Source organism: Tachysurus vachellii, chromosome 12 (assembly GCF_030014155.1).
Source record: "Tachysurus vachellii isolate PV-2020 chromosome 12, HZAU_Pvac_v1, whole genome shotgun sequence".
Classification (NCBI taxonomy): Eukaryota; Metazoa; Chordata; class Actinopteri; order Siluriformes; family Bagridae; genus Tachysurus; species Tachysurus vachellii.
The window spans coordinates 16,052,299-16,074,389 of record NC_083471.1 but is presented as its reverse complement, the minus strand read 5'-3'; the positions used below and the strand labels follow the sequence as shown (position 1 = coordinate 16,074,389).

At 37.9% G+C, this 22,091-nt stretch overlaps 1 protein-coding gene across 4 annotated transcripts in view; it reads left to right on the top strand.

The window, feature by feature from the left end:
- The window catches only part of LOC132855224 (regulator of G-protein signaling 3-like), a 30,178-nt gene extending 8,333 nt beyond the window's left edge, over positions 1 to 21,845 (top strand). For 3 of the 4 annotated variants that reach the window (XM_060884024.1, XM_060884023.1, XM_060884026.1), the window contains 16 exons: positions 924 to 991; positions 4,050 to 4,131; positions 4,262 to 4,367; positions 5,053 to 5,422; positions 5,816 to 5,864; positions 6,034 to 6,290; positions 6,636 to 6,719; positions 9,340 to 9,451; positions 11,397 to 11,440; positions 14,786 to 14,908; positions 16,278 to 17,033; positions 17,829 to 17,899; positions 18,236 to 18,340; positions 18,556 to 18,617; positions 18,791 to 18,957; positions 19,344 to 21,845. In XM_060884024.1, coding sequence (XP_060740007.1) covers positions 924 to 991; positions 4,050 to 4,131; positions 4,262 to 4,367; positions 5,053 to 5,422; positions 5,816 to 5,864; positions 6,034 to 6,290; positions 6,636 to 6,719; positions 9,340 to 9,451; positions 11,397 to 11,440; positions 14,786 to 14,908; positions 16,278 to 17,033; positions 17,829 to 17,899; positions 18,236 to 18,340; positions 18,556 to 18,617; positions 18,791 to 18,957; positions 19,344 to 19,556 — 2,669 coding nt within the window. In that variant the 3' untranslated portion in view covers positions 19,557 to 21,845. Of the gene's footprint in view, positions 1 to 923; positions 992 to 2,701; positions 2,888 to 4,049; positions 4,132 to 4,261; positions 4,368 to 5,052; positions 5,423 to 5,815; positions 5,865 to 6,033; positions 6,291 to 6,635; positions 6,720 to 9,339; positions 9,452 to 11,396; positions 11,441 to 14,785; positions 14,909 to 16,277; positions 17,034 to 17,828; positions 17,900 to 18,235; positions 18,341 to 18,555; positions 18,618 to 18,790; positions 18,958 to 19,343 lie in introns of those variants that run through there. The other variant, XM_060884027.1, reaches the window with a different exon arrangement.
- The last annotated feature ends 246 nt before the right edge of the window (positions 21,846 to 22,091 follow it).

The window sequence follows — 22,091 nt, the reverse complement described above, 5'->3', positions numbered from 1 at the left end:
TTATTGAATGTGTTGCACAGAAATGCTCCTGTCATCAACCTTTTCATTAAAACTCACAATATAAACAATGGCAGCATCTTCGCACTTTTCTCACATAGGTGGATCTTAGTGCAGGAAGCATATGTATCACTGTACAGTGTATTCAATACATTGTGCTATTCAGTAACAAGAAAGATGTACACAGGCTACTGTTTTTTTTTATTTGTTTTAATTGTCTTAATGGAGTGTCCAAGTCACTTCAAATCTACTTTTGAGATTTAGATTATTTCACAACCATCCTGCAGAGACATTCACTCAGAGTGACTAGTTAGGGCAAATGCAAGTGGGTGTAACTTCTACTTTTGTATTTAACTAAAAGCTTTGTAAAGCTGCTCTAATAATTATGTGAGCAAAAGTACTGGTGTGTGTTAGGATGAAGAGAGCTGGAGGACACGTGTCCCAAGTGTGAAATCAGAAAAGATTAAACTTGATGAGACAAAATGACACGAGAGAGAGAGAATAAGAGAGTGGGTAGTTAGAGCATTGGGTCAGACCTTAGGGGAGAAAGGCAGCTGTATTGTGTCCCAGATGAAAGCACCTTCAATGAAGAAGGCTTAAAAAGACATTGTTTCCTGGGAGCGATGTGGGGGGAGCCTGTAGTTGCTAGATTGGGATAATACATTGAGAGAAGCTGGTTCCTCTCTCTCTCTCTCTCTCTCTCTCTCTCTCTCTGGCTAAAGCAGTGAGCAAAGCTCCATGTGAGATGAATAAAGGCATACACAGGCTTCTTTAACTCCATTTCATCTCAGAGGGACTGTCAACCAAAGCAGAACTCTGGTTAAAGTGTGCTGCTGTGTTTCAGGATTCCTCAAGGACAGGAGCAATGTTCTCAAAGGCCACTCTTTCCTCCTGGGACTCATGGGACTCTCTTGTGTATGTTTCAGAAGCTGCTCTGACCAACCATGCTGCTGGACCTGATAATTCATCCCCAGAGAACATGCAATCGCTGACCGTGAGTGAGCTTCGACTTTTTAAACCTTTTAATTAGGTAGCACAGTAGCGATAAAAAGGGAAAAAATATAGCATAATTTTTCATCATAATTATTTAATTCAGTAGTGGCACAAGGAAGACAAAACTGTGATTCTAATTAAAATTTGATTAATAGTGCCTCCATAATTTTACATATACCACAGTGATGATTGCAAGAATAAGACTATTTGGTGTCTCTGTTTGCATGGACAGACTGCAAAAATGGACATCTGATATAGTACGAAGTTGATATGAGGCAAAATCATAAAAGAGAGAAGACATTGTATACAGACAAATCTCTGTGCTCCTTGGTTCTTCTTAGTGATGGAATATAACTGAAACTTTACTCATACTGCAAAACCTTCATTTAAGATAGATAAACCAGCACCGTGACATCTGAGTCTGGATATTTCTTTTGTTATAAACTTTGTCTATTTGCTTGGTTCAAATGGTGGGGTTTTAAAAGTATTTAATTTTATAGATTGTTTTTTATACTTGTGATTTTAGAACTTTAAAAATGAATAAACATCCATTGTTGTCATTAATGGCGTAATGTCATTGTCAAACAGCTGTGTTAATGCTGAAGAACGGGAGTGCGTGGTTGTGGATATTACACATTGCATTATTCTTCATTGTTCATCATCATCATTCTCTTCGTCTCTCATATCTGTCTCTTTCTGTCTCTCATATCTGTCTCTCTCTCTGTCTCTCACACACACACACAGATCCTGTCATGTGCTCTCTCTCTCTCTCTCTCTCTCTCTCTCTCTCTCTCTCTCTCTCTCACTCTCTCACTCTTTCTCTGTCTCTCTCACTCTTTCTCTGTCTCTGCCTTTTACTCCCTCACACTGATTCCAAACCCGCCCATCCACTTTAGCGTGCAGCTTTTCCCAGGCCTTGCTCTCCAATTGGGCTTTTCTCTCCAGACAAAGCTGGGAAACGGGAAAGGCTAACAAAGTGGCCGTAATAGGAAGCCCGCCTCTACGTGTTGTTTATGATTTATCTCCTTTTGCGTTCCATGCTCTTGCCAGTCTGTTTGTTCTTGGCAAAGACATGTTTTCCTACCTAATATCTGGAAACTGAAAAAGCCAGTTATAATCATAGATGGCTTTCCTTCTTGTCTTACAGTAATGAGACCTATAGGTTCCTAAGGTTTGTCACCTGACTTTTATTGGACTCATAAAGAAGTAATTTGCTGATATAATATTGAGGGAAAAGTATCTAGTAAAGAGCTACATTTGTGAATTTTGTATAATGAGGTTTTATTTTTACTTAACATGCTCAATTTGTTTTAACATATATATTTTTGTGTTTTGTGCATTCCTATTCCCTATAGAAACATATCATCAAGTGTGCAAATGAACGTTTCATAACTTGTGCCGCACATGTTTTTTTGCCACGTACAGGAGAAAGTCCCGCTGTAACACCTTGCTGACATGTGCCCAGCTTAAACAAACATGTCTTTAATGCCCCATAGTCATAATGGATGTTTTGTGTTTACATGAAATCAGGCCTAGCAGAAGAGAATGACAGAGAGAGAGAGAGAAAGAGAGAGAGAGCAGAGCTCTTACAGTACCGAACTGTTCAGGAAACCTGTTGGCTTATCAAGTGCAGCCATACTGCCTGGCCACGGCCTGGGGGGTTGGAAGGTTACTTCCTGTGATTCTTTTATACAGAGCGGTTCCCATGAGCGGGCATGCAGTGTTTTACTAGCACTGCACTCTGAACAACAGCACTGATGCATGTAGTGATTCGGGCTTCTTCAGATCATACAGAGCTTTAGGGGAGTTGTGTACATGTGCAGGCAGGTGTAGGTCAGGAGCTATGCATACCATTCATGGACTGTGCAGGTTTTGCATTGAACGCAACTTACCTCAGGTTAGTCTGTGCTGCTTATATTTGTCTTGCTGATGGGGAAATTTGGAAACGCTGAATGTTGGAGTGTTTTTACATTGTTCTGATATAGGAGACGTGTTTATATGGGGAATATTTTTTTTTACTGAATAATTGATCGTATTTCTATTCTTGGCATGTCCATTTACTAATAAGCATTAACCATCTGTTCTGTTATAGATTGATCTGGTTTCATTTTTTGTGCAAACTATTTAAGTGCTTTGGTTTTCAGGGAATACAAGACATTAAACAGATCTGCTGAAATTTGTAAAACTACATGAATGAAAAGATAATGGATTACTGATATAGAAGTACTTGTCCATGGAGGATGCTACGAAGTGTAAAATCATTCAGTTAGAGGCCATTACAAATGTGGGCCTTAGACATGAAAAAAAGAGAGCAGATTGTTTTGATGAAGAGGGGGAAAGCCAGATCTGATATTGTTTCAGTGCTGTCCTTAAACCAGCTGACACAGAGGAAGCAAAAAATGAAAGGAATGCTAACAAAATTTTATAGTTTTGTCTGCTCTCTCTCTTAATCGATCCACTTTGTTGTTGTCTACCAGGAGTTTTGTTGCATGCAAGACTTTTTTTTTTCCACATTTCCCTATTTAATTTGGCACCCGCTTCGTTTGGCATTTCACCTCTGCCCTGTCCAAATATCCCCCTTTGCACTGTTTGACTGAGCCCTGGTTTTCAGAAGCAACTCGTTTCCCTTTCTTCCCACTGAGAGTAAAGGCCTCTCTACATCTCCCAGCAACTTGTACATTTTAATATCTCAGACTGTTTGGAGCTGTGGCATTTAAACTTGACTGCTGCTAGGATACTGTATTTCTCACATGAAGTACTTTTCCATTAATGTGTGTTTTGCTTGACCTTCCTTTCTCTAATCCCAGAAAAAATAATCTAAGTTGTCATTTATTTAATAATCTTATATGAAATATTTCATTTAGGGTATTTCCTGAAAATTTTTCAATAATAAACTCAATAATAAATATAAATGATATAAATTTGACCAAGGCCAACGTGTAGGCCCTGAGCAACTGGATTTTGAATAAGCTCCTGAATTGGAACTGACCCAGATGTCGATTGCTTGACCTAGCTAAACACGTAAAAGGTGAAGTAATTCTGATGCTGTGTTCATGCAGGTTACCATTTTGCGGGGAAAGGATGGTTTCGGCTTCACTATCTGCTCAGACTCACCTGTGCGTGTGCAAGCTGTGGACCCAGGTCAGTCCCATGGCATTCTAGAAAATTGTTTATGCAGAACATAAACATGTGTTTATACATATCTGATATTTTCATTATTGTATACTATGGAATGTAAGCTATGGAGTTTTGTTCTCTGAAATTATTTAAGGTGGTCCAGCACACCAGGCTGGTTTGCAGCAGTTGGACACAGTCCTTCAGCTGAATGGCCAACCTGTAGAGCACTGGAAATGTGTGGACCTGGCACATGCCATCAGGTCTGTCATTTTTACTGTTTTAATATCACATAGCAACTTTAGGGAGTGATACACATTACTCATGTAGATTCTTGAATGTCTTGCCTTGTTTTAATTATGCTTCGAGATTCATTTCTAATAAATGACAAGAAATATCTATTATAAATAGACTTTCATGAAATAATGCATTTAATTTTATTATAATTTCACAACTGGTTAAGCTTACTTGTGTGTTTTGAGTAGCTTAATAAGCCTGATCAGACTCTAGTGCGAACAGTGAACCTGTTTAGTTTGATCTCTCTTATTGTTGGTATCATTTATATCGTGTCATTATAAAGTATTCAGTGCTTTGTTTGTTATAAGAAAACATTTCACAGACCTGGTTATAGGTAAAGGAGACCAGGATCAGCATCAGTTCATTAATTACAAGCATTTCCTTTACTTCTTCTCCTATCTTCCTGCTATACACACAGGAAACATCTGAATGAAAGTACTAGAATACAGTAATTATCTTACTGACATATTATTTGACAAAGTAAAATTGTATAGTGTAAAAATATGTCTAAAGAACTGTGCTTTATGGAAACTAACCAATTATGGAAATATGTTTATCCTTGAAAAGACCACTGGAAAAGATCATAGGAAATGATTGATTAAAATGTACATTTTAAGTTGTATGCCTAGAAAATGTTTTCTCCTCCTTTAGAAACTGTCGGAACGAGATCACAGTGGTGGTCTGGAGGACAGTGCCAGTAATGAAGCCTTATTATGAAGGCCTGATTCACAGGCCCTCATATAAAACCTCTGCCTTTGACAGTCTGTCTCCCTCCACCAAGACCCAAAACAAAACACCACCCCTGCTTTCCCGACCTTCCAACCACAAACTAAGTCGACGTAAGAAGGGAAACAGCTCTGAGAGTAGCGGAAATGGAACCCGGGAGCCGAGATGGTCATGGACTGGGAAACGGGAAGAAAATGACTACAAAACTCGTACACAGACCCTCAAGGGCACCCGTGTGACATCATCAAATGGTGACAATTACATCATCTTGTCTCCTGTAAATCCAGGAAACCAGGTAAATATTAATTCAGCTCATCTCATACACATATTCTAAGACACTACAGTGTTTTATCAATTCTTTTCTCTCATTTGTGCTCATGCTGTGGCCATTTTTCTTAAGGTGCGTTTCTACACAGCTTGAGTTCTAATCTCTTTAATGTGTTTTCATATATGAGATATCTTTTTTTCTTTAGGAGCGCTCAGTATAATATATTCTAAGTCCTAGTCTGTAGGTTCCTATTAGTCTATATTGTCCATATTTCAATACATGGACAATGAGGTTAGTCTTATCATACCTACAGTATTAGGCTTCTACCTGTTTGCATTTTGTTTCAAGATATTGTCACTGAACAAGGCTAAATGCTCTTATAAGATTGGTTTGTCAGGTTAATTTTTCTTTTATATTCAGATATTGCAACCTGTTTATCCAGACAGCAATGGAACCCTAGGAACACTTGGTAAGACCCTACAGCCACACCCACAGTTTATTGTGGTTTAACACATTAATAATGTTAATAATAATGCTGTTGTAAATGAATAAAACAATTGAAAATATTTGTTGGATCAAACAATTGTGAATTTCTGGAATAGTGTTCCTAAATCCTAAATAGTACTCTGCACTTTCAGGGAGAATTTATCAGACTCACTCATCAAGAGGGATTCAACAGAGCACAGCCTACCTCCAGGACACTGGAGTGGATGCACAAGCCACATTACGCAGATCTCTGAACAGCAAAACAGCTACAATTCCACCCTCATCCTATAGACAGAGCTTTGCCAACTACCAGAACTGCACTCTTGTACAGTCACATCTTCCCCACTCCAGCTATGGCACTTATGTCAGCCTTGCCCCCAAGATCCTCATCTTCCCTGTATTTGTCCAGGTGGAGGACCATGTTTTCATTCCCACAATGATGATCATATCTCTATCTATGTCTATTTACTTTATGTGTATAAATATAATATACATTTACAAATGTACATTTTATGTGTATATATATATATAAGTCGCTCTGGATAAGGGGTTCTGCCAAATGCCAAATGTGTATATATACACAATGTATGTGTGTGTGTGTGTGTATATATATATATATATATATATATATATATATATATATATATATATATATATATATATATATATATAATATATAAAACACACACATACTAATGGTTTAAACTGGATATCAGAGTTGCATACTGTAAATTGACTTTTTTTTGTATTTCAGCCATTGGACCTATGCAGCCCAGAGAGAACACTGTTGTTATCTGAAGAGATGATTCTTCATGACAGCACAAACATAGCACTTAAGGTAAGGCCAAAATGTTCCCTAGAAATGTTTTACTAACTAAAGGCTACATTATTCACTTGTGGCCTGTTCCTGTATTCCTGTATTGGGTGTGTCTGTCTTCAGCAATCCTTCAACCACATTTGTGATATTTACCAGTTTTTTGTGACTAATGTTGCTGCTGGGTTAAAAAAATATATTTGGTAAATTTGATATGCATGCCTTTCTAGATGTTGCACAATTATAGGGCAGTGAGATCATTTCCTCATTTAGCTCTATAAAGTTATTGCAAATGGTATTCAAATTTGCAGTACACAGTGAAATGAGACAACGTTTCTCTGGGACCATGGTGCTACATAAAACAAAGACAGAGCTAAGGACTTAGTAAGTAGTCCTAGATACCTAAAGTGCAACTGTGCAACCTGGTGCAAGACAAGACAAACAAGACAGTGCAGAACAAAAGACAATCAAAAAATTACAAGACAATACACAAAAGACAATAAACAGAAACAGCACAGGCCAGTGTAAATACTGTATGTTCAGAAAATATTACGTGTGCAGAAATACTGGCATGAACACAGTGTTATAGCAGCAGTTACCTGAGACATTGTAAAGGGGTGTGCAAAACAGCAATCAATCAACTGAAATGTCAGACAGAATGTGCAAAGATCAAAAAAGTGTGCAAAAAATAGCATGTAAACATTTTGATGTATGTAAACAGCATGTAAACAGGTTGATGGATATATATTGGAAGTGTGTGTATTTAGTGTAAATCTGTGCAGTCCATACAGTTGATGTGCGTGTGTGTGTTGTGCTCAGTACAGTTCAGTTATTAAGGAGTCTTGCGGAATGGCTTGCGGAAAGAAACCATTACACAGTCTGGTCAGTCCGACAGGGTTGCTCCTAGTTTTCCAATACTAGTTTAAATGTTTTCCAATACTAGTTTAAAAGTTTGTCTTCTAGAAAATAACAGCAATTAAATCTATATAGAATTCCACAAACAATGGCAAAATGTAAGTGCAGACAGTTTGTCTCTGGTGGAAAGAAAAATTTATTTTTTTTAAATATAGAAAAGATTGGAGGAAGAGAAAAGGGGGATTGTGGGGTACAAATGTCGGCTTCTGTTTTCTGCATAAAAGCTGAAAAAGCGTTTTTGGGCTAGTTTCAGGGCTTTTGATATGTGGTTTTGTCTGGAAATTTTGCTAAAACTGGTCAGTTGTGGTTAATGATATTACTGCTTAAGTGTGCAACAGGTAACTCATCTAATGTATCAAGAACAGTTCAACAAAGTTACTTATGAAACCGAGCAGACATAAAGCAAGCAGCTTGCTGCCATGCTGTCTGACTATAGGTTGTGTGATACTTGTAATACATTTAGTGTTGTGTCTGCTTTGCAAGCTGTATAGATTAAATCTTTCAGTATTAATTCTTAGTAGTTTTTACCACAAAAGTTAATTTTTTAATTTTTTTATTTGTTTATTTATTTTTTTAAGATTTTGGTTCAGGTTTGCTACAAGAATTTCCTTGGAGCCAGTTTTCGCTATTTTGATATGCAAAGTTATTATTTTGTGCTAATAATATATCTCCATTAAACTCTTTTGTGGTGTGTTTAATACAGAAAGTACTGATCAAAAGTACTTAGCAACTATGTCTAATCAGATTTAGACTCAGGCAAGGAGACACCTGGATTTGACTTTTCTTGTGGCAGCAGCTTTTGAGAAACTCTGGGTTTGGGAATAGTCTGACCTCTAGATAACACAGCTTGAGTCATATTGAGTAAAGATAAATCTCTCTGTGCCACAATAGTCACTCTGATCCATGGTGTATCTATAGCAATCCTGCCTTCTCTTTTTGTCCTGTCCTAGTGCTTTCTCACTAGGGGTCCACTGTTAACTGACCTTTTTTCTCTTTTGAAGCTCTTGTGAATGCATGCTGAAGAGTTTGGCATTTGTAAAGTTTGGTGTGTTTAATAAGGAGAAGCTGTTCATCACTAGCTCTCATTCCCCCAGTGGACTCCCACAAGTACATTTGTGTGTGTATTTGCCTGTGTTATTCAGCTGAGTTTACTAGATTGGCCTTGCTCCAGGCTGGAGTAGGGATCAAAACAAACACTGACCCAGCTGGCTTTTCTGTGGGAATCAAACAAGCGAAAGATGAAACACTGTCACTGCAGAGGTTTTGCTGCATTATTTTAGGAAACCTGGCTTTCAGTGTAAAATCTTACTGTTGAATATCTGATAGGCAAGTGTTATTGAATCAGATAAAATAAAAGGATATAATTATTATTACTAAGTACATTATTATTAACAATACTAGTTTACTGTGACTTTCTAATGTGCATTTTTGCAGACTAATCTGAAATAATGGTCTTCAACAGAGTTTATAAATTAAATAGCATCAGCTTCTTCGACCCTAATAAAAAGCAAAGCAATTAGCTCAGGAGATTTGCAGATGACAGCCAGATATACAACATACTCATTTTACAATAGAAAAAAGCTACAACACATACACATAATGCGTGGCTACCACAAGGACAATGAATATACTTGGCTTTAGGATTAAATATTTTGCTTTATGTCCATTGATGATGAAATATTGGCATCTTGAGTATGCGTATGGTAATTGACTCTATCTCCCCCTATAGGTCACAGTGTTCATCTACACTGACCTCATGCTGTTGACTAGAGAGGACGAATCCAGTCGATGCAATGTACTGCAGAGTCCTCTCTACCTTCACCAGATCCAGCTGCAAGACGGTATGTCTACTTACCTTGTTTTTTTTTGCTTTCAGATATTCTGCTAAATAAACACACCCTGGGCTTGTGAAAATATAAGGGTACCCACAAAATGGTAAAAAGGGTTTAAGAGTTAAATGAGGTGAAAATCCATGGAGAAATTATACAGATAAGAAGGACATTTTTTTTTTTTTTTAAAAAAGCACAAAATAAGTAATTACGTAAGAGACAAGCACAGAGATAATGGAGGAGAAATAATAGCAAATTGTCTCCCAATTCTTTAGAAAAATATATTGTGGCAATTTGGTGCCCTGCATCTCTCTTAGACACCAAAAAATTGCAGCACGTTTCAGTATTTAATCAAAATGGTAATGTTCCTAAAATTGTGCACTATACACTGAATTTCAGTTTCACATAAACAGCCTTATGCCAGTGTGTTAAGTTCACTTCCTGTGTGAATTTAATTAAAGCGGATTATTGGTTAGCTGTAAAAGCCCTGTGTTATCATTAGCTGCCAGCTAGAATACACGTTCAAGAACCTTGCATTAGTGTGAAATCTAAGCATTTTAAAAAGTAATACCTTCTTGAAAAATTAGCGCCCTTCATGGGAATGAGTACAAATATAAAACAGGCGTTAAGTGACAATGTGAACTCAAACATACAGGAAAATGGTGTAGCTTTCTTTAATTTTATTTCACATAGTACAAAAGAGAGTAAATTAGTACAACACAGGCTTGAACATGATTGAAACATCAGTTATAAAACACCTGTTGATGGTTCTCTTGTATCCAGAGACTGAATTTGTATTTCAACAATTTCTCTATTTATTTGAATGTATTCTTGGTTCATGGCTTTGTTGAATGCTCTGACTATGGCAAAATCTGAAGGTTTGGGCTGAACTATCCTGGTACATTAAAGAATGTACTGTGCAATGCTATCAATCCTTACAAGATCCCATTCACCAGCAACAAAATAAGTATTAATGAGCCACCTTATTTATTATAGTGGGAATCCAGTGTTTTCCCTTGTATGCAGTCTCCTTTTATCACAAAACATGGGGATGGATTACCTCATCTGACCACAGCACATAATGTCAAATGTCATTTTATTGCATCTGGTGAAGCTCAGGAGTTTGTATATTGTGATGTGCTTTATAGAATTGCTTTATGCTTCATGCAACGCTTCCAAACAGTGTTGGGATGAGTGATGGGAAGTTTAATTTTTTTTTAAACTATTACCTCTATTACCTGATCATCTAATACATGATTTTTCATGCCACTAATGGTAATGTAAACCAAATGCATTGTACATGTGTGCGTACTCATTTTTGTACCTCACAGAAACAGGGCATGTTTAATAAAGGCAATAACAGTGCAAAAGAACAGCTAGCGTATTTCATTGGTTTGCCAAACTGCTGTTTACAGAATTGAGAAATAGACAGCTGTGTGTATATTTGTGTGTAGCATCTCTGAGCTGATTATTTAGATAAGAGGGGATGTGAACAAGCCCCACCCTGGATTATTTGTAACTGTGTATATGAGACACGGCAGCACTCAGGAAGGAGGCAGAAGGGTTTGTGTGTGTGTGTGTGTGTGTGTGAGATCAGTCTGAGACTGGCTGCCGAGCTGCTTTGCACTCTGCTGCTGTGTCCGCCATAAACAATGGCCTTGTCTCCGGTAGAGTCAGTCCCAGGCTGCCTGGGAGGGCGTGTGTATTATTCATCTTCCTGATGATGGATAGAAATATCCATAGACGTGCCACAGCAGGCATTTAAGTCTTTTTCTGCCTCTTTTTAATTCCCCCTTTTTTCGGAAGAGTCTGTCATTGCCTAATGGGTATTCATTACATTAATGTGGGTTATGGTGAAAAATAAATGAAGGCCTTTACAATAACAATGCAATTGACTAATCATGAAGTCCATTTAACCTGTACTGATTATTTTAAGACATGTATCTTTTCCTTTCAGTTCCTGCAGAAAAACTACGCTTGTATGTCTCATACAGAATAGAGGTAAGAGCACATCTCTCACCACCCAAAAATGTTACCCCACAAAGGTTCTGAATAAATACATAAGGTGATAGTTTATATGTACATACAGTACTGTGCAAAAGTTTTAGGCGGGTGTAAAGAAATGAACAGAAATATCTAAATTAAATTAATATTTGGTGTGACTACCCTTTGGCTTCAAACCAGCTTCTTGCACACTTTGTATACTTGTAAAAAGTCAAGGATTTTGTAGGATCAGAGTCAGGTGAATCATTAACCAATTATACCAAGCAGGTACAAATGATCAATGTCATATGTAGGTTAAAACAATCAGTAACCAAAACAGAAACAGCTGTGTAGGAGGCTCAAAACTGGGTGAAGAACAGCCAGCTATGCTACTAAAGTGACTTTGTGACCATGGCAAGACTTAACACAGCAACCAGACACAAGGTAGTTATACTGCATCAGCAAGGTCTCTGCCAGCTGAGGATTTCAAAACAGACTGGGGTTTCAAGATGTGCTGTTCAAGCTATTTTGAAGAAGCACAAAAAGCGGAACGGATACGCATTGGTCAGCCAATGAACTTTGACATCAGAAGATGTCCAGCAGTGACAGTCAAAATTGAAAATATTATGTTGTAGGATTAATGGTGTATTATTGATGAGGCCTGATGAGGAATACAGGCAGATACTTATTCATCATTCACTTCTATAAGGGACGAATCTGATTGGTTTCTTTAGCAGCAGAATAACGACCCCAAACATATAGCCAGTGCAAGTACAAGTAGTCTTGGAAGTGATGGTTTGACCCAAAGCCCTTATCTCAACATCATCAAGTCTGTCTGGGATTACATGAAGAGACAGAAGGGTATGAGCCAGCCTACAGCCACAGAAGGTCTGTGGTTAGTTTTCCAAGATGTTTGGAACAATCTACCTGACAAATTCCTTCAAAAACAGTTTCCAAGTGTACCTAGAAAAATGTATGCTGTTTTGCATACAAGAAAACATTTGATTTGGATTTCAATTCTGTTCATTTTATACACACACACACACACACACACACACACACACACACACACACACACACACACACACACACAGTTTGCATACCTTGGAAGAGTGCTAAGATGTATTAGACAGGATGTGTAACATTTGTTTAAAGAAAGCATGAGTGAAAAGTCAATACAAATATATTTTATTTCTTATAGGACTCAAGTTTATATGTAAGGCATAACAGAATGGCACAATCATCAAACAAGACATAACAAAATAAGGAAATAATCCCTGTTCAAAAGTTTGCAGGACTTTAGTTCTTAATATCTTGCATTGCCCCCTTTATCATTAGTGATGGCATGCAGTCTTTGAGATAATTGTGCATGAGGTCCTTAATTCTCTCAGGTGGTATAGCTGCCCATTCTTCTTGCACAAACTGCATGTCTCCCCAAAGTGTCTCCATGATATTAAGGTCAAGAGACTGTGATGGCCACTCCAGGACCTTCAACATTTTCTGCTGTAGCCATTAGATGGTCAATCTTGCCTTGTGTTTTTCATCATTGTCATGTTGGAACATCCGAGCGCGTCCCATGCGCAGCTTTCGTGCTGTAGAATGCAAATTGTCTGTCAGTATTTTCTGATAACATGCTGCATTCATATTGCCATCATTTTTTACTAACTTTCCTGTGCTACTGGAGCTCACACAGCCCCAAAACATAAGAGATCCACCACCATGCTTTATAGTGGAGATGGTGTACCTTTCACCATAGGCTTTGTTGACTCCTCTCCAAACATATCGTTTATGTTTGTGACTATAAAGTTAAATTTTGGTCTTATTATGACTGCTCCAGAAGCTGCATGTGTGAGGCAGTAACGGCTTTCTCATGGCAACACCAACAACACCACCACTTTTTTTTTAGAGCAGCCTGCATTTCTCTCAATGTTGTTTGTGGGTTTTTCTTTGCGTCCTGAACAATTCTTCTGGCAGTAGTGGGTGAAATCTTTCTTGGTCTACTTGACCGTCTCTTATCAGCAGATTATTATTTATTTATTTTCCACCTCTTTATCAGTACAGTACTGGCATTTTCAAGTGTTGAGGTACCTTTTTATATCCTTTTCCTGCTTTATAAAGTTCTACCTTATTATGAAGGCCCATTGGCAGTTCTTTTGTCTTCCCCTTGGTGCAGTATTCAGCCAAGTCAGTGCATCACCTCATGAGCTGAGAAACTCACTGACTATTTATGCATAGACACTAATTACAGTTACAATGAGTCACAGGTGTGGAAACTTCCCTTTAATATATTTAAACCTCTGTGTGTCAGCCTGTATGTTTATAATGTGGCCTAACAAGGATATGTAAATTTTGATCAGGGTTGTTTGGGTGATTTCAGTCATCATTAAGTTTTAAAAAGGAGTCAAACAACTAGGTGATAATTAATGACTTCACATGAGCACTATCCTTAAATAAGAAATCCTTATCCGCAAAATCCGCGGATTATCCTTAAATCCGCAAAATTGTTTTTGCTCTATCAGTCATATCAGCCAATTTCTTTCAGGGTTATTGTGACTTGTGACTTGCCAAATATCAGTAAAAAGGATAAATGTTCCTTCTTAATCAAAGGCCATAAGATATAAAGACAGGTGTTTTAGGATGCAATATGAATGCATAGTGTCACAGCTCTGCTGCCAGTGTTAGTTCTTTTTCTGATTGTTGTTATTATTAAATACTTATATTGTAATAGTTCCCTTGCTGTTATGAGCAAATCCCATTGAAAGAGTACATTTTTTATGAAAATAAATTTTGAATGCATTTTCATAAGAATTTGAGAGCCCTGCTGTACAGTACATTTATATTACATTGCATGCACTTGATTCATATAATTACCACATGTTGGAAGCTTTTACAGTATGTCTATGCTGGAGTGACTCTTAATTATGATATGACGTACGTCACGTTTGAGTTTGTTCCAAGCTCCTCTCTCTCCCAGAAGAGTAGACATGTCAGCAAGACAGACGGCTCACTCCAGCAAATACACGCAGAGGCGAAGCGTTAAACACACGGCCATCTGCCCATCTCCCTGACAACACCTCTCTCTCCTTCTCATACACACACATACACACACGGCATTTCTTTTTTGCCTTCTCTCATCTGTTCTCTCCCTCGTTCCCTCTTTCTGTCCCTTGCTTTTGCTCCCTCACCTCTATTTCAGTGCAGTGTGTGAGACAAAGGTTGCCTTTCAGAGCGTGTGCAGTAGAAGGACACACATAATAAACCCTGACAATAAAGCACATATTGGCTGCTCTTTGGCTAAATGAAAGAGATGCGTTTCTCTCTTTGTTTACCTTTCTTTCTCCTGCTCTCTTTTTTTGCATGTAGAGAGCTGAATGTCTGTTCAGCTTGGAGGCCTTTTCGGCTGAGCAGAAGAGAAGAGTGTACCAGTGTCTGAGAGACAACATCAACAAGCAGCTCACTATGGGAGAGAGAATGGGTCCTGATCAGGTACAAAGTGCTTTATACCACAGTTCCATCTTAAATTTAATTCAGTATGTATTTAAACAGGATGCCTCTTACAGTCTTCTTTTATTCCCTTCGAAAACAATGAAGGAGAAATCAGATTTTTTTTGTCAATCTCATGTTTCTGCTGCGACTCAGTGGCCCCTGGGCTGGCATTACCAACATTTGATTCAGCAGCGGCATCATTAATCAGAGCACCACAAACAGATATGTACATGTGACTTGGAGAGAGAAAGTGAGGGAGGGCGAATGGGAGGGAGGGTGGAAAGGGAAGATGTCACAAAGAGCTGTTCCAGTGCTGCTGCCTTGATGAAAGAACACATTATTTGTTTTTAGGAGATAAACACGGGATCATTAATGAAGGTGAGGTCATTCGAATTTTGTCAATAGACATACCAGATATTTGCATGTACTGTATGTTCAATGCACATTTCCATTTGGCATTTTAAGTGTTATCAGTGATTTTTTTTTAACTCTCTTACATTTTATATTTCTATTTTCCTTTTGCACATTTTTACTGCTTTTTCTTTTTTTTTTTTTACTGAGAATTAAGCTGTAAATCTAGTAAGAATATTATTAATGCCAAAGAGGTGAGTGTTATTGCCTTAATGCTGTATAAACATCATGCTGTGATTTCCTGAAATGGAACATATCAGATGTGGCATCAAATATCTGTCTGTAACAACACTGCATGACCGCATTAAAAGCTGTTGTGTGCATGAGTATCTGCATGTACAGTTTACATTAGTCAGTCGTCTTGTGTTTAAAACACAAAAAAATTGGTGTACACAATCTAAAGGGATAATGAATGGATAATTACAATACAGAAAATGCCAGACACCTAATTCCAGTTAAAGAAGCTTATCAGTGATGTTACAGATTGGATATGCAAATTACCGGTTGGATCAATTGTCATTGATGCAACAGCTATGTCAGTGTTTTTGAAATCTACATACAAGCAAATGGTATGTGCAGCTACACAGGCCTTAGATATGTGTTGATTCAAGGTCAAAATTATTAGCACTGAAAAACTTTTACCAGTGTTTTCTCTTGTGTTCTGTGTGTCTTGCTTCTTCCTGGATTCTTTCTTCTCTGCTAAACACTGCTTTCTTACACTCTTTTGTAGGGTAAAACATTAAAACTGTGTAGCAGTAGTCCCAGCTCTAAAAAATGTACAGATTTAAAGCATGATGTGCAAATATTTTTGACTAAGGAATTAATACATTATATTGGAACAGAGACATGTGAAACACATTGTCAGGCTCAGTGGATAGAGATTAGGTTGAAAAGCACTGGACTTTTTCAGCCAGATGGACTTTATAAAAGTAACACTTGGTGAATGCTTTCTCGGCAGATGCTAGAGCAAAAGGATGGCGATCAGGCTGATTTGGGACTGCTGGGCTTCGCTGCACACAGTGTTTCAGAACCATGTTCTCCATCGCAAGGCACCAGCTTACCCCCCAGTGGTCTTACAAGAGCTAGAACCAGTATCCCCTCTGACTGTGTGTTATATCCCAGTGAGTGTGTCCAACCCCCTCCTACACTGGGAGACACCTCTAAATCTGTACACATGGAGCCTGCTGCCATCTGGAAGGAGAGGGTGAAGGAGCCAAAACAAGGTGAACGGGAGCCAGAGTTCGAAAAGAGGGAACAGGGTGAAGGTGAGAGTGCCAGGCCCACTTCTTCATCTTCCTCCTCATCACCTCTTATCATCCCTAAACTGTGCCTAGATCGCTCCTTCAATCCAGATGCTCTCACCTCACCATCCACTGATGATGATGAAGACCTCGAGGAGGAGGAGGAAGAAGAGGACAGTGATGAAGGCTATCTAAAGCGGAGGAGCCTGGTGGAGATGTCACCTGGCAGGGGACAGCAGAGTTCGAGACTGTGTGTGCAGCGTTCATTGCATCGGCGCACACACAGTGAGGGCAGCCTGCTGCAGGAGCCACGCTCACCACGATTTATTTCTGACCAGGCCATACACTGCATGGAGAACAGCAGAGAAACACAGCAGCGCTGGACTGTCCCCTCACCTCAGACACTGAGGAAAGAGCTCACAAAGAACAGAGGATCAGTCCATCAGATCTGCCTACTCTTCACTGGTAGAAGGGTAGGTTCATCCCTCACTGAATGCAAACTCATTTCCTCACAAACAACAGTATAACATGAGTGATAAACTACTATTTGCTGCAATGAATACAGTTGTAGTACAGTGCATAAAATCATGCATATACGAGTTATAAACCCACGGATGGGGGAAGGTTTTGTGTGTGATGTGATCTCATTGACTTTGTTGTGTTTGGGTGTTTTTTCAGATGTGATGGTTTGTATATTTCAAAAACTGCTGATCTCCTGGGATTTTCATGTGTATTTTTATTCTAGAGTGTACAGTTTTAAACTCTTTATTTACAGTGAACTGTAGACCCAGATGTAAAACCTGATGTGAATCTGATGATATTTTGCTGTTGTAGCACATCTGCCACAATGTTGCCACAAAATCTATTGAGCATTCTCTTGGCTGCACAAAACTTGTTAAATGGTGCTTATTTTTGTTACTATAGTATTCTAGTCAGCTCAAACCAATCTCTTCAGCCCTCTATCATCAACTGATGCTCACTTATTGCTTTTTTTTCCAACATTCTGTGTAACCTCCACACAGTGTTATGCTTAAAAATCCCAAGGGACCAGTCCATCTGGCAATCTGGTCAACAACCATGCCACAGTTTGAGATCACATTTTTCCCCATTGTGATGCCACAAAATTGGAGGACTGGGTCAAGTGGCAGGCCTGTGTATATTACATGGTATTTTTCAGGGTATATAGCAATACACTTCTGTTGCCTGTGTTTTGACTTCTCGTTTTAGGATGTTACACAGTATTAATGCATTTCCTTTCCTATGACTAGGTCTGTGGGGAGCCAAACTGTAAATGTCAAATGGGGAAAAGTGCCATGAAAAAGAAAAAATCTAAAAATCTGTAAGTCATCTATTTTTCTCTATTTTGCCAAATCTGCATTCAGTGTTGCAATTCATTTGTTGTTGAATATGTATTTATAACACCTTTTATTCTTCAAAAAATATGCTCTTTGCTTGATGCCTTCACACTGCAGTTAAACACAGCTTGAATCTTGCCAATAGAGTACATGATGAGGGAATGTTGGCTCCATTACACAATGAAACACAGCAGCTGTCCCAATATTCTTGATGATAATTTCTTTAACTGTCTATTGGGGTGTTTCTTAAACCACCAAACAACTACACACATAAGAACATTCAGCTGGCTGGTGAAACTTAGTTTCTTTCCTTCCTGCAGTGCAAAAGATATGAAGGATCGTCTGACCTTCCTCAGGAAGAAGAACAACAACAGACCCGGAAGCCATCCTTCCAGCAAGCTTGAGAAAGTCCTCAAATCAGACAAGTTAGTTTAATTAGTTACTTCATCTATTTACCAGAAAAGAGTAAGATTGGATGAGTCATGGTGTAGTCATTTAACAGAATGAAAAGAAACATGTGAATGGTCATAAATATAATGTTATCAAGGATTAAGTATTTATATCATTACTGGAATTGGGGTGGAGTAAATGGTAGGATTGAGTGCAAAAATTCAAGGATTTTTCTCTGTTGCACTACTAGGCCTTCTCCAGAAGAAGCTCTTAAATGGGGAGAATCTTTTGACCTGTTGCTGTCTCACAAATGTCAGTACATCTTGTTTTCTATCATTCAAACACTGTATGGTATTTTTATTGTACAATAGCATGTAATAAAGTGTGTGTGTGTGTGTGTGTGTGTGTGTGTGTGTGTGTGTGTGTGTGTGTGTGTGTGTGTGTGTGTGTGTGTGTGTGTGTGTAACTGTTATCTGCTTGAACAGATGGACTCGCCGTGTTCCGCTCCTTCTTGCAGACGGAGTTCAGTGAGGAGAATCTGGACTTCTGGCTTGCTTGTGAGGAATACAGGAAGATCAAATCTTTATCCAAGATGGCTTCAAGAGCAAAAAAGATATTTGAAGTGTATATCTCAATCCAGTCATCTAAAGAGGTAGTCTTAAAAGAAAATAGTAAGACAACGATCAATAGCAACGTGCCAATTAAAATGTGTTTGTAGGCAAATCTGTTAAATGTAGCTCAGAATTTACATTCCTCGTCTACTTTATTAATAACACATGTACACCTGCACATTCACGCAGGTATATAATCAGCCAATCATGTTGCAGCAGCACCTGCAGCTACAGGTCAAGAGCTTTAGTAATGTTCACAATAATTGCTATCACAGATGTGATATATGCAAGTCTGCAGTGCTAGAAGTCTGTGAATTTTGTACAGTCAGCCATTTAAAATTCCTCCTCAAGTATTCAAGGGTACTAAAAAAATTTAAATCAGGTCAAATCACCACAAACCTGATTTTTCTTTATTCTTTTCTCCCAGGTTAATCTGGACTCTTTCACCAGAGAGCAGACCAAGGAGAACATGGAGAACATTGGTGCTGACTGTTTTGACCTAGCTCAGAGACGGATTTTTGGACTGATGGAAAAAGACCCATACCCTCGCTTCCTCAGATCTGACCTCTACCTGGATTTAACTCACCAAAAGAGAGTGCTACTGCAGAGCTCTCTTAAAGCTGTTGATTCTGACTGCTAAGTCTTAACATCTGTCAGTAGCATGAGGGAGATATGAAGCTTTCCTTATCAAATGGATGTCAAGCAGTAAACAGTGTTTGTTGTTCAGACTCTCTAGCCCGTGTATGGCACAGTGTGTGTTTCTTGTGCTGATATAAACCCAGTATGCTCCACTGATGTGTATTTTGATTATAAGCTGACCCCTGTTGGATGATGCTGGTAAAAATGATGACACATGGACTTAAAATGAAAATGAATGGCTGTATTACAAGCATCCCAGAGGATGAAAAGCATGTTGGATAATGAAGCAAAGAAGAAGCTTGGTACTGTTTTGTTGCAATTTTCATTTACCAGTTTTTCAAAATGACCTAGACACAGATGGGTGACAAATGAAGGAAAAAAAAACAGTGTCTCTGTCATGCTGTAGTGGTATTTTGCTGATCACCTTTAATTATCATGAAACTTTTCTGTCCGGATTGGAGTGGTCCTTTATCCTATGACATATCACACTAAACAGATCTTAACCCAGTTGAACAACTTTGGGGAAACACCAAAACACCAACTAAGGCAATAGCTTTTGGAAAAATTATTTTAATCCCTCTAGCAAAAATTTATTTGCAGAATTTATGCCACGGTGAACTTGAGTAATTCTGGTATCTTGTGTTGGGCTAAGTGCCTTTCTAAGATGCTTTATTTTGTTTTTTATCCTTTTTAATTTGTCACCTGCCTGTACATCAGAGAGTTTAAACCGAATCATAATCACATGATTTCAGTGATTACAACAGGTGGTTGTTGCATATATGATATTTCAGTACATAAATATGAGCTTTGATAGCATAGATTTAAACCTGAGCTTACAATTCTGTAGGATTTATAACAGGTCAGATGGATTTTGTTAAATTTCATACTAATCAAGTTGTTAAGGGAAGCAAAAACAGGTAAAAGCAGCTTGCTCCTGGCTTATAATATTTCATGACAAATGATTTGTGTATTCCAGCAGGTTTGAAATAACAGTTACTGAAGTTTTTCCATTTGACAATTACAAAAGCTTCTTAAGAGCTTTGACCTTATATCCAGTGAAGCTATAATGAAAAAATCTTAGTGGCTTTTTATGTAGAAAAAATGAAAATTTTGTAAACATTAAATCTAATCCATTGCCAATGCAGCATTTCATACAAGTATCAGTCTGATTCAGACGCGAATTGTGAATACGTGATTAGGGAAAACATTTTCAGCACTGTAGGATTCATTCCATGTCTACCTGTTTTCATTTTAAAAGTGCAATACATGAGCTCTCCCCACCAGCTGACCTCACAACTGATAAATAAATAGGCGCTAAATAAATTTTATGTTCCCAGTGGATAAAAGTAATTATAAGGAGACGTGATTTAGTCATGGTAAAACCTTTTGTTTTGTTAAAAATGTTTCTGTTCCCTGTTTGTAGAGAGGTCTGATATTATTTAAGTATACATCTGAGATGTTAAACAATAATAAAACCTCATATATTGTTTCCCCCCCTTTTTCTCTTTCTCTAGTTGCTATGGAGTAACTAAGCATAGAATATATATTTAGTGCAAAATGTCAAAAGTCATAAATTCCATGTTCATTTAGGGGACAGCGTTTTAATGTTTTAGACTTCTGGGAGATCTGCGTTATATTAAATTCCTTTTTTTAAATTCAAACTTCTTGCTATAAATATGATCTTTACTGTATTTATTTGTGCACTCACCATCCACTTACATGTGCCTGTGAGTGCTTTAAGTTGAGTTTAATAAAGCTACGTAACTTTACAAAGTTCCTTTGTATTGTAAAAGTATTTTACTGGATCAGGGACATTCATTCATTCATTCATTCATTTTAGTAAGACTTCTTTTTGTTGTTTATTAATTAGTGCACTTCGTTTGTCATACCATTAGTGGGCAGCAGATGTTTTGGCTAAATGTTAGTCACATTTTTAAATGTGAAATAAAAAATATTTTTGTGCTATCACAGTGCAGAAATGACAGAAATCAAATTGTACATTTATACATCTGAGCAGTTTAGGTTTAAATGCCTTGCTAAAGGGTCCAGCAGGAATACTGGGATTTGAACTCATGACCTTCTGATCATAGTCCACTACATTCATAAAATGTTGTCTTTTGGCTAAACTGTATTAAATATGAAAAAAGTGTAATGTATATTAAGGTGTAGATGGTCACAGTGCATTCATGTTTTTACAGTAGCTTGATGTTGACCCTCTTGAGGTACTAAATGGGGCTCTGTGTGACTTACTGACTGAATGCCCTCTTTATCACTAGGAAATGTGTTTTTTTTTTTAAAAAAAACTAAAACTGTATGTCTTGTTTAGTTTAGGATAAAGCTCAATGTGCAGGTGTGAGAGCTATCTGGTTGGAAGGATTTCTTATGGAGAGCTTTGAAGCTCTTACATCTCTGTAAGCGGAGGGCTAACATAATACAAAACAAATTAAAGGAAATTAGACATTGGTAAGAAAACAAGACTGTATTTGGCTGATTCAGGCCTTAAGGCCTAAAAACATGTTGAATGAAATTGAAAGCT